The sequence below is a fragment of the Limulus polyphemus genome, unplaced genomic scaffold (assembly GCF_000517525.1).
Source record: "Limulus polyphemus unplaced genomic scaffold, Limulus_polyphemus-2.1.2 Scaffold7734, whole genome shotgun sequence".
NCBI classification, from domain to species: Eukaryota; Metazoa; Arthropoda; class Merostomata; order Xiphosura; family Limulidae; genus Limulus; species Limulus polyphemus.
Genome location: NW_013673344.1, coordinates 25,428 through 37,653, shown reverse-complemented (window position 1 = coordinate 37,653; position 12,226 = coordinate 25,428). Strand labels below are relative to the sequence as shown.

The following is a 12,226-nucleotide window of genomic DNA, read 5'->3' as shown; positions in this document are numbered from 1 at the left end:
TCCCCTCACCACGTACAGGAATCCACGTCGAGGGGTTATAACTATGAAGCTCATTTAAAATTCGGTTTACCACTTGTCACCAAGTTATTAATTACGCCTCTCAGTAATAACCATGAAAAAAGGTAAATAAACAACAAACAAGACTAGGATTCTTGTAATGGTGAAATCTGCATGATATTTTTAGTTGTTTTTATAATCACCACTATAAGAAACCTGGTGATGAGAGAAAGAATTTCCAAAAACCAATGCAACTCAGTGACAAGTGGTAAATCAAACGATAGACTGGGTTTCAAATTTACTTTTAGTACTCAAAATTAATAACAATAAGTCTTATTTTTGTTTTTAGCTTTCACAAAATACTTTTCAAATGATACACAAGTATGAAAATATTCCCAAGTTACTTTATACAGATCTAAAACGAGATAGAGTACCAATAAGTAATGAAAACAAGTTTTAAAGCCATTTTTCATAACAAAAATAAATATATACAAATTACAATAAATAAAATTGTAAAAAAAACTAACATAGATTCCACAAGAAGCTAGTGTTGTCATATAAATTTTGAATTTTTCATACGAAGTATTACAGCTGAATGTCTTCATTATTTTCATATAACATACCTCCAATGTTTGTCTACTCTCCTACTCAGGGCAATCTTTTCTCCAATTTCTGTACAGACAGGATTTGTAAGACTTATCTTGGCCAAATCAGCTTTTACAGCAAGAACACGTCCTCCAGTGGATAATGATCCAATGTTTACCATCAAAACTTCATTCCTTGACAGTTTTTGAACCTATTAATATCAATGTATATATATTTAGAATACTTTTACCAACCTTCATTATTATAACAATAACCAATGATTCTTTACTTTTATATGTACCTGAAATATATTTATATATTTCAGTAAATCCAAGACGTTAGAAAACATAATACTCACAAAAAATGACAGTCAGTTTTTAAGAAGAATAAGCCCAGAAATGTAATAAAAAAGCCCTTTTATTTCATATAGAACCTGCATCTGTTATGGAAATAAAAATATATCGGTTCCCTATTTCAAAATAAACCTGTTTTGTTATGTTTGTAGCATGGTATCACTTCAGATGCTTTTATTTTTATGTGATTATCCAATTTCATTAGCTGAATTTTAACAGAAAAATTACAATCCTAGGAAACTGACAAATTATCTCCCTTTAAAAGAAATTTGTTTATGGGTCAGTATTTGATTACACTGTGTTCATTTATACATAGTTGCCATGGATCTTTTAACTGTAAAATACAGGTAAAACATGAGTTCTAAGCTTGTCACCTCAACTGAAATTTTAATTTTGTTACAAGAACAGCTACTGTAAAACTCATGCATTTAAAGATTAAGTAATAGTTACTATTTAGATAAGGTCATTTCTGAATTACTTTACTCAAAATAAGTAAGTTAATCTCCCCATTTGTTTCAATTATGCTTATTTTACCTTTCATAGTTTTTCTTACTAATTCAGTATGCTCCCCTTGTAAGCTTCACTGGAAGTTAAAAGTACAAAGTAAAACCTAAAATAAACCTCAAAGATATATTTTGGCAAGAAAATTTCAAATGCTTAAATTATAAGCTAAACAGAAAAATTCCTACAATCCAAAGTTAAACTAAAACAAGATTTACTAAAATACCAAAATACTACAGAAGTTAAAGTTACTCAAAATCCTTAAGTTTTAAATTCAGTTTTTCTTATGGAGACAAACCTGACATTATATAACAATACACATAGCCAGGTTTGCACATGATTCCACTTTGTGCACACTACCTTCATCTGTAATCTGAGTGCAAAGGCCATTGGAGCTCTTAGCTAATATCTGATTCCTTGACAAAAAGACAGCCATATAGTTCACAATGTTACAACTTATTTTTCCTGCAAGAAAACATGGCTAATTCCCAGTTAGTGAATTCCTGTTAAGGAAATAGAAAGTTGATTGGCTTATCTGAGCAAGTCCCAGCATTCAAACTAACCTGAAAAAAGTATTGAAAAAAAATTTGCAAAAAATGTTATAAGCTGCATTTTCAACGTTTTTATTTAGATGTTTGCTTTAGGAAACATTATGTTAAGATCAAGTAACTTTATAAAAATAATCGTAAAATACATAGAATGTTTGTGAAATATCTAGAAACAAGGATATTTTATAATGATTGGAATTGACGAGGTACTGAGTCAGTTTTTAGTTAGTGTCAGTCATTCAGTGAAGTATTTGATATCAGTTCATTCAATGATTGAGAATTTAGTAAAATATTCAGATCAGTGCTTGTTCTTTCATATATTCAGTTACTAGATTGATTAGCTGTAAAGTTGTACGGGTAAGTTTATATATACATTAGTCATAGTACCATTAGAAAGTAATTTTTTGTTGAGAGTGAAAATGTTATTTGCAAACTTGTCTTACAACTATGTGTAAGTTAAAGTTGTCTGCAGGAAATTTTAAGGAAGAAATAATTTAATTTTTTATCATTTGATAGATTGGACATTGTTTTATTTTCACCAAGTAATCTGAAAGAACTTACCAGTTAATGAATACATTACAGCAGTATTAAGTAAGGAGGTTGCCAACGTAAGGTACAGTCCTGTACCACATTATCTTTAAAGAAAAACTGAAGCAAGCTTACTCAGACAGACTAATGAAACAAAAGATTAAGTTAATCACACTGAATGTGTGTGAGATTTGGGAAACAGTTAGAACTGAAGAAAAATATACACATGCAGACAAGATATTGTTAGAAGAAAGGAACAAACCTTAGTGAGTTTGTTTGTAATTATGCACAAATTTTCCTCAACTATTGTTTTACACAAACATTCAATAAATCACTTTTTTTACTGAAATAATACAAATACACTTGGCAGAAAATGAAAAGCTTTTGTACAAAAAATTAATAACCATTCAACTGTAAATGTACACACACATATATATATATATAATACATACATAAACATGTCATAAAAGCCACAATTATCTAAGTATAACCTTGAACCTATTACACATACATTTTGATAAGAGATTAACAGAGGTCAGTACAGTACATTAAACAATTATGAAGGTTCGCTATGCCATTAATCCGTGTTCTCTCTTTATGATCTGTATGTATAGACATTTGGACCAGAAAGGGCTGTTACACACCCTTCCAAAAATTTATCACTTTTCAGTGACACCATATTACCTTTGAAATGCCAAGCAATGTCAAAATGTAGTTCTGATAGATTGCTTTCCACCCCAACTTTATACTAGCAGTGGTTGTCAGGTAACTTGATTTACATATTCAAAATCATTTTCATATGATGTACTCAACCCTCCAAACATTGAAGTGTCCTCATATTAATATTAACGTATAAATGATTCACCATTCATAGACTTTTCCTGTACATTAAACTTCCAATGAGTCTTTCAATGGATGCCCATGGAGAGGGTGTTAAATGTGGTAATACTGCACATGTCAAAGTTTTTAGTGAGTTACATTCAAAACATAATTAAACTACTTTTTGTTCATGTTATACCAAGTACTATAGCACAAAGTCATAGCTAATAATCCATATTTTACTAGTATATAAGCTTTAATTTCATAATTTATAAGACAATTTAAAAAAAATCATGCGAGAAATGTGACATTTTCTCTCTAAGCATCCTGCCTTCTCTAATTTATTCGCCACCCCTCGATTAAGTAAGAAATCTAATGTAAATTACTCATTAAAATATTGTCACCACTCAATCAAAGCATAATTTTCATAGCCTTCAATCTTGTTTGGTTACAGAGCCATCAAATAGAAAATCAGACCCCTTTTGTCACACCCACCTGTCACAACCTTTCTTTCAGAATTTGTTAATAGTTGTCTTCTACATATAATACTATATTATTTACAACCAACAGAAAGCCAAGGTTTTTCATCTTCCAAATGATTCATTATATTATGTTGCTTTTTCTGTATATAGAACTGTCAATTTCTCTTTCAGTACAAGCTTCGTTCCCATGAGAAACACACTGACTAGCTTGGATGAAACTGTAACGGCTCTTGTCACATTGTTAGAAAGCCAGAAACATTGTGATAGTTATGGGACATTGCCTGATTTTTGCAGGTTATTATTCTATGTTCTTTGGTGCATTAATTAATTAAATAAAAATTATATAGTGCATTACTACCATCAGTATAAAAAAGTAGACTTAAGTGCCATCAACAGTTGACAACACCCCTACGGCTGAAAAGGCGAGCATGTTTAGTGGGACGATGATTTGAACCCGCGACCCTCAGATTGCAAGTCGAGCGCCCCAACCACCTGGCCATGCAGGGCCACCTTGTATAGTTAGGGTAGAGAAAATAACAGATAAAATATAGTTTTAATGAAAAAAAAAAAAACGTTTGAAATGTACTTAGAAGCCTTTAGAGATTACACAAATGAAATTTGAGATGAAGAAAATTATTTTTAATCTTAACATGAAAATCACTTTGCACTTGGGCTAGAAAAAAAAAAAGACTTGATACATTCACAGACAAATCTTTATTAAAAATTGTTTGTTTGTTTGTAATTATGCACAAAGCTACACAAGGGCTATTTGTGCTCTGCCCACCACAGGTATCGAAACCCGCTTTCTAGCGTTGTAAGTCTGCAGACATATATCTGTGTCACTGGGAGGCTTATTAAAAATACTTCACTAAAACTAATTTTTTTTATGTAAAAGACATGTAATGTTTCCTGAAAGTCTGACAAATTTTGTGAAGACACACATACAATATTAAAAGTTAGTACTAATGAAACTATAAACAAGCCTGTGTTGAGAGTTAATAGGAATAGATATGTGAAAGGCATTTATGGATTAAGCATTTGATTATTTCAACATATCAGTTTAATATATCAAAAAAGCTGTTCTCTGAATTTACTGAAACTAACTCTTCTGATAAGGGAGTTTTGTGATATTTTGAGCTTTACCTGTGTTACACTGTCCAAACCTTGTATATAACATCATAATTTCATCAGTTTGAGCACTTATAAAAGTAGTTTCATGTACTAGAAGAAATCATAATAATAAGTTATCAGATTAAAATGTGGTACATAGCTGTGATACTTGAAAAAATGTAAAATTTTTTGACACATGTTTATATGTTCTGAGGTAGAAAAAACAACAACATGCTTAAATAATTATAACAGTTACAAAGGTAAAATTACCTTGGCTCCTTTCTTATCACCTTCTGTTCTCACACCCAAAAGCCGACGTAGTAAGAAGTAGGAGATTTCAAGTTCTGTAAAAATATCTGGTAGAGCACCAACAGCACCAAGAACTTGTCCAACCATGCGGTCAGCTCTAGATAATGTGGGGTCAATCTTGGTTCCTACACCTGTGGATGAAATTATTTATTATATCTGTGACTGATTATTAAATAAATCAACTTTCAAGGTTTTACAGATAAACCAAAAGAATAGTGTTAAAAAGTATTTTTTCAGTACATAAAGTAACAAGAGGGAAAAGTTCAATCAATTTCAACTCACCCTACAATTTTTTGACTAACGTTAATTACTAAAAATGTTCTAATTATGTCAGAATCATACTGAAACCTAAAATCAGCAGTTAAAATGATAGCTTTTAAAGTATCAGTCACACTGATCCTGGCAAATATAAAATAAAATTAGGCAAGATCACTGAAAGCAGAAAGAACATACAAGTTTATAGCTATTGCTAGAAGAAGGATCATCTAGCCCAAAAGCTATTGATAATAAAGGATTACCCAACTCTTGTAACTAGTAAAGAATATGAAATCTCACAGTTACAGAGAACATAAATTGTCTAATATTATGAAGTTAAGGTAGAGGGTTTGTCTTGGAACTATTGACAGTGGATGTAGAACCTAACCTTATAATTACACACAGATAAGTTTATCTAATCATATATATAACAACATAATAACCACTAACAGTATATAACACGACAGCTAATGGCAGTAAACATTATCTAATCACATATTAACATTCAAATGATCTCTTAGTACCATGATACGGAAACAAATTTTTCAATACAAATACAAGATAAACTTCTGTATACTAGATATTATACAGTAATTATGAGTTATTTTTCATTATATATTTCAGCTTACTTATAAAAGCTTATTTTTGTTATATTATTAAGCATTAAAAAAAAAAAAGCCCTACATGGATGGTCAAAACAGTCTTCATCAAATGCATTCATTATATTTACATTTAATCAATATCAGTCATTATTATTTTCACCCCAGTCATTTGGACTGATGTTTAATGACAGGAGCAAACGGTTAATGATCACTATGAACAGTAACATGTACTTGTTGCTTAAGAGCACAGCATGATCATTTAAGAATACATGTTCTACTTTTCTTAATGACAAACAGGAAACATCATAAAAGAAAAGCATCAAAATTAAGAGTATAGTTATGTATGATACTAAGAAATAGAATTTAGTTCACACAGTTCAACTAATGCTTATAACAAAATCAAGAAATATTAATTCCATATAGTATACAACACAAACTGCCTTCAATAGTCATGGTGGGCTATCTGTGCTGTGCTCATCATTTAGCATTATAAACCTTCAGACCTATTGCCGAGTCACCAGAAAGAGAGGACACAGGGAAATAACTACCTAACACTACAGCTTTGATCATCTAACCATAAACCCTTACCAATTAGTCCTCCTGGAACTGCATATAGGAGGTCATTGTGTTCTGCAAACAGGGATACAATCCTGGAGTAGATAGGTTTGCACATTAGTTTTCCATCCTGGTCCTTGGAGACAATACCTGGACGAACTTCAATTTCCTGACCAACCTAGAGTACCATACACAGTAATATTCTAATAAGCTCAGGGGATGGTGTGGGGAAGAGATAAATTTATAGTTAGTATAAATTGTTTGGATTAGTTAAGATTATTTTTTTCTTCTTTTAGTAAACAAAAATATATAATTTTATGTGCAATACTGCTAAGGTGTAGTGGAAATATTTGTATATATATATATAATAAGGGCCATGTTAAATGACATCATATCTAGCAAAAAAAAAGAAACTGTTTAGCCTAAAACTGAGATAAGTACTAAGACATGGCCATTGATACATTTTTTCAAAAATTTGTTTTTAAATGGCTTGATATTGGTTTCAAGGAAGAAGTATTCTTTAAACCAAATTCACCATTATATTAAATATAACCGAAAAGGTCTTAGGTGTGTACTTTTATATACTATTAGAACTAATACTGGTTATTATGGCCCACATAGTTTAACCCTCTCACCATGGACATCTTTTGCTCCACATGCCACAAGGTTTTTGTAATTTACATGAAAAATTTAATTAATCTTCTTTTTCTTGAAGTTTTACCAATTAGTATAGCATAAAATTGTAGCTAATAATCCATGTTTTAGTAGTATACAAGTCTTAAGTTCTATATTTTATAAAGCAATTTTTGAAATAATCCTGAATTTCCCCTACTAGGAGAAATGCAACATTTTTTCTCTAGGTATCCTCTCTTCTCTAATTTATTTACTACCTCTCTAAAAAGTACAAAATTTAATGTAGCAACTGAAATGTCATTGTATTTTACAAAATATTGGTACACTAGTACTATGACTACTTGTGTAGCAGGATTATTAGTTAGACATGGCTCAAAGATAAAAAAGAAAAGAAAAATTAATAAATATAAATAGGCATATACTATAATGTGATTTAAGCTATTTAGAATACACAGTTGTGGTTTCCTGTTACAATTTGTAGTCATTCTAGAAAGAAAAATTGTAATTTATATTTATTTCCTAATTTTATTTATGGTCGTTTCAAGGTCAGTCAAATCAACCAACCCTGTATAGTTAGGCTAGAGAAAATAATAGTTTATCTAAAAAACAGAAAATATCTGTTATGTATTTAAGAGGTTATAGAGATTATGCCAATGAAATCTAACAGTTTTCAAGTGAAGAAAAGTATTTTTAATCTTAAAGTCAAAATTACTTTGCATGTTGGATAGTCAACATTCCAAAAGCAACATTCATGAGCAAACCCTTTGACTACAGGGCTATGTACATGTACCTACTATGTAAATATTGATAATGTAAGCATATCTTAATGAAATTTTGCAGACTATAAGTAAACATTACACAAAGTATCAGAATATTCAAGTAATTTAAAGAAAATTTAAGAATAATGTATTATAAAAGAAATTATCATTAACTTTACAACCATGCAAATATAATGTTAAAATTATAGACATTTCTTGGAAAACAAAAAACACCTGAACTACAGCAGATTGCAATGTAATAGCTTCTAATTACATCTACTGTAATTAATGAAAAAACAACAACAACATTGTTTTAGTTCACGGAATCCTTAATAAATTGTACTGAATCATTAAGAGAATATGTTTATTCCTATAAAAGATTTAAATTTCTATAAAAGACAGTGTTAATTAGAATAAACTGTTTACCTTCAACACTCCTCTAAGGATACTTCCTCCAGCAACACCTCCTTTTAAATCTTCAACTTCACAGCCTGGTTTGTTCACATCAAATGATCTGATAACTTAAATAAAAAACAGAAAAAAAATAACATATTAGAAAATAATTTGAGAAATGTCAACTTGTTAGACCACTTCTTCATTGCGCACGACACATGTATTAGCATTAATAACCAGTGAATCACAGGAGAGTCACCAATATCCCCTAGCTTTTCTCTTCTCAAAGTGGAAATACTTAATTAACATATACTTATTACAATATTACTACCAATAATAGTACCACTACTATTCCTACATGAATTATAAACCTTCAGGCTTATTGCAGAGTCACCAATATCCCCTAGCTTTTCTCTTCTCACAGTGGAAATACTTAATTAACTTGCCATGTTACTAAATACTATCTAGTTCTGGCATTAAAAAATGCAAGTAATTTGATTTCTTGCCTTGTCTTTGGGCTTTTTGGGTAGAGAAACAAATGAAAGTGAGTGGTAATCATCTTTTAAAGTAAAACTCTGTCAATGTTGATTTTGTAGTGTGCATATTTGTATTATATCTACTGAGTACCTTGGCCATCCCTACATATAAAGTCTAATGACTATCATTTCTTTTGATAATTAATCTTGCCATATTCGACAGTCATCACTTCAGGCTATAAATTTCAAAAATACAGAAAACTAACAAAGATTGATCAGTGACCTGGGATGTGATCTTTCAGAATTTAGCATAAAAACATTTTTAGGAACAAAAAGAATAATTACAGAAACAATTAAAAGATAAGAGTTGTGTTTTGTTTCTAAGTTTTCTATACTTTCCATTAAGTTCCTTTATTCACCCCTGTAGCTATGGCTAGTCACTCTTGCAAGAAACCACAAATTACTGCTCAAATCAATTTTGGACTTTATATTGACATAAATGGTTTATAATATGCTCTAACTAAATTACATTTAAATGTTGGCTATAGAAATTTCCAAAGTTGTGCTTCATCAGTAATTGTTCAGACAACCCCATTGTAAAAGGGTAGCTGTAGTAATTAAATCAGAGAAGTACAATCATGAGAGAAACAATACATAGATAACTTTATTCTCAAGAGATAATAGTGTGTTAGAAATATAAACCTATAATTTGGGATGAGCAGAAAAATTCTAAAAAAAACCAGACAAGTGCATTTTTACAGGTAAGACTCATTGGAACTGCTGAGAAATGAAAGTTTGTTTGTTTGTAAATTAGCACAAAGCTACACAATGGGCTATCTGTGCTCTGCCCACCACGGGTATCGAAACCCAATTTCTAGCATTGAAAGTCCGCAGACATACCGCTGTGCTACTGTTCAAGATATTGTTCAGTTAAAAATTGTTAAAATGGTGTTTAATAAAATTATAATTTTTACATAAACTTTGATTTTTCAGTAGCAGACGGTGCTCCTGTGATTCCTATCTCTGCCCAGTTGAAATACAACATTGAAGTTATATGCGAATATATTGTTAAGAAGATTCCGGTTCCAATAAGAAATTTTACATCAGAACCTCGACTCATAGGTGATCACTTAATAACATGTAGCATATGTTAACAGCAAAAGTACTTCATATTTTAATAAAATGGCATTCAAAGCTCATCCGTCCATAAACAATACCAGAACCTACTAGTAGCATTGTCATTTTTAGCTTCTTATCCTTAAATTCTCACCTCACTCCTTGAAGTATATCAGTATAGGTTTCTTATTTCTTAGCTACTATAGTTTTATCTATTGCTAACTCGAGGAACATTTTTAATCATAACAGATTGTGTGTAAAAACTATATTGTCACCAAAATATTTGTGGAATTACTAAGTTGTTCAGTCCCCAGTGGGTCAGCAGTGTTCAAACTGAGTTCACTGTTTACAATTGTTAAAGTGACAATATTGTTTTCTCGTGGAAGTAACTAGATTTTTACCATAAAAAGAATGTTAAGAAAACTTGTAAATCTGATATATTAATGAGTTTTTTATATTTTCTGTAAATGTCATTGTTGAAAAAACATCAGCAGTAGAAAACCATTTTTGTGCTATTTTCAGGTGATGAATTGATCAGGTCCACTTTGGGATCCTTCTAAATTTTTGAAATTTGCAAAACTGTAAAGTGGGAGGTCTGTTGTTAGGTTAATGTCAAATATGCCTCTTGGATTAATTACATTTACTAAAACAGTAGTAGCATATGTGAGAAAATCTGTAATGTGACTTCTAAGTGAATAGAACCTAATGATATTTAGTACTAAACATTTGCTGCATACAATCCGAAGTAAAAAATAAATAGAAAAAAATGTTAATGATGAGTACTAGCTGGTTTATGTTGAAAGGATAATTTAACCCATCTCAACCAGTGAGCACGTTTCAGGTGTCAAGTGTACAGCTACATGAAATTATTATAGGGCTCATTTTGATTTTTTTCCACGAACAGACTGAACTTGGATGTTCTGGATATTCTTTTAAGTATTTGTTTTATGTTTATTTCCAGGCACTGTAGCAGATGGTGCTCCTGTGATTCCTATTTCTGCCCAGTTGAAATACAACATTCAAGAACAGACTGAACTTGGATGTTCTGGATATTCTTTTAAGTCTTTGTTTTATGTTTATTTCCAGGCACTCTTGCATCTTTTTGGATACAAAGAATACAACCTTATCACTCTTATGGTTATCTTTGTAAAATAAAACCTTCTAAAAGTACTGGTGAAATGACTAGATAAAACTGAGAAACACCTATTTATTTAAACTCTTTCAGATATCTGGTACCAGTTTTACTCCAGTTGTTAATGAAAGTTTTCAACCACATTTGCATTCTATACTACTACTACCTACATCAGTATTAAAAAATGTTTACTGATGCTGGAAGAACTGTTAACATAATAGTCCTACCTTGTATGAACTTGAGTATCTGTTGGTATTGCTCCTTTGCCTGGGATTCTTTCACCAAATCAATCTTATTTTGCAATATTAGTATATGCTTGAGTTTCATAATTTCAATAGCAGCCAAGTGTTCTGAAGTTTGAGGCTGTGGACACGACTCATTACCAGCTACAAACAAAATCACTGCCATAAGGACAAGCTCAGAGAACAGACCTCAATTAAGCAAATAATACCATTTATGGATTAGTTTTAATTTTCAAATATTGTTTCTCCATTATCTGGAAACAAAAAAGTTGAGAATTTGTTAATAATTAGAAGCAGCAGAAATTATGTAATTAAAGTTATGTAGTAGTGTTACAAAAGTACCAAACCACAACTTACCAATCAAAAGCAATGCAGCATCCATGACTGCTGCACCATTTAACATGGTGGCCATAAGGATATCGTGGCCAGGACAGTCTACAAAAGACACATGTCTGCAAAAAAATACAAAAAGTCACAAATACTACCAAAGAAATGCAGTAAGTGCTATCTATGTATCCGATATAACCAAATTTTGGTTGACCACATACTAGAAGTTTTGAAAATTCAAGTGCTAAGCTATGCTAAATATCACAAATAGAGAGAAATTAACCACTTTCAAAAAAATCACACTTATGTTTGTCCAAGTTTGAAAATGTGAATAATTGCACTTTTATGTTTTTTCCAACCACGACCAAGGATATTTATTTAAGTGTATATCAACTTGCACTGTTAACATTGCTTATACAAGCATGCACACACACCACTCAAAATGATTTTTTTTGCTATACATGCATGTAATTTACTCAAGTGTTTAAGAGGCCATGCACGTATA

General features: G+C 30.9%; 1 protein-coding gene across 1 annotated transcript in view; it reads right to left on the bottom strand.

Annotated features, from left to right (window-relative positions):
• Window positions 1-588: 588 nt before the first annotated feature.
• The window catches only part of LOC106474826 (eukaryotic translation initiation factor 2 subunit 3-like), a 35,011-nt gene continuing 23,373 nt past the window's right edge, over window positions 589-12,226 (bottom strand). The window contains 6 exon segments of the mRNA XM_022403130.1: window positions 589-793; window positions 5,194-5,363; window positions 6,678-6,822; window positions 8,462-8,556; window positions 11,224-11,538; window positions 11,752-11,846. Of these exon segments, the coding sequence (XP_022258838.1) occupies window positions 608-793; window positions 5,194-5,363; window positions 6,678-6,822; window positions 8,462-8,556; window positions 11,224-11,538; window positions 11,752-11,846 (1,006 nt within the window). The 3' untranslated portion in view covers window positions 589-607.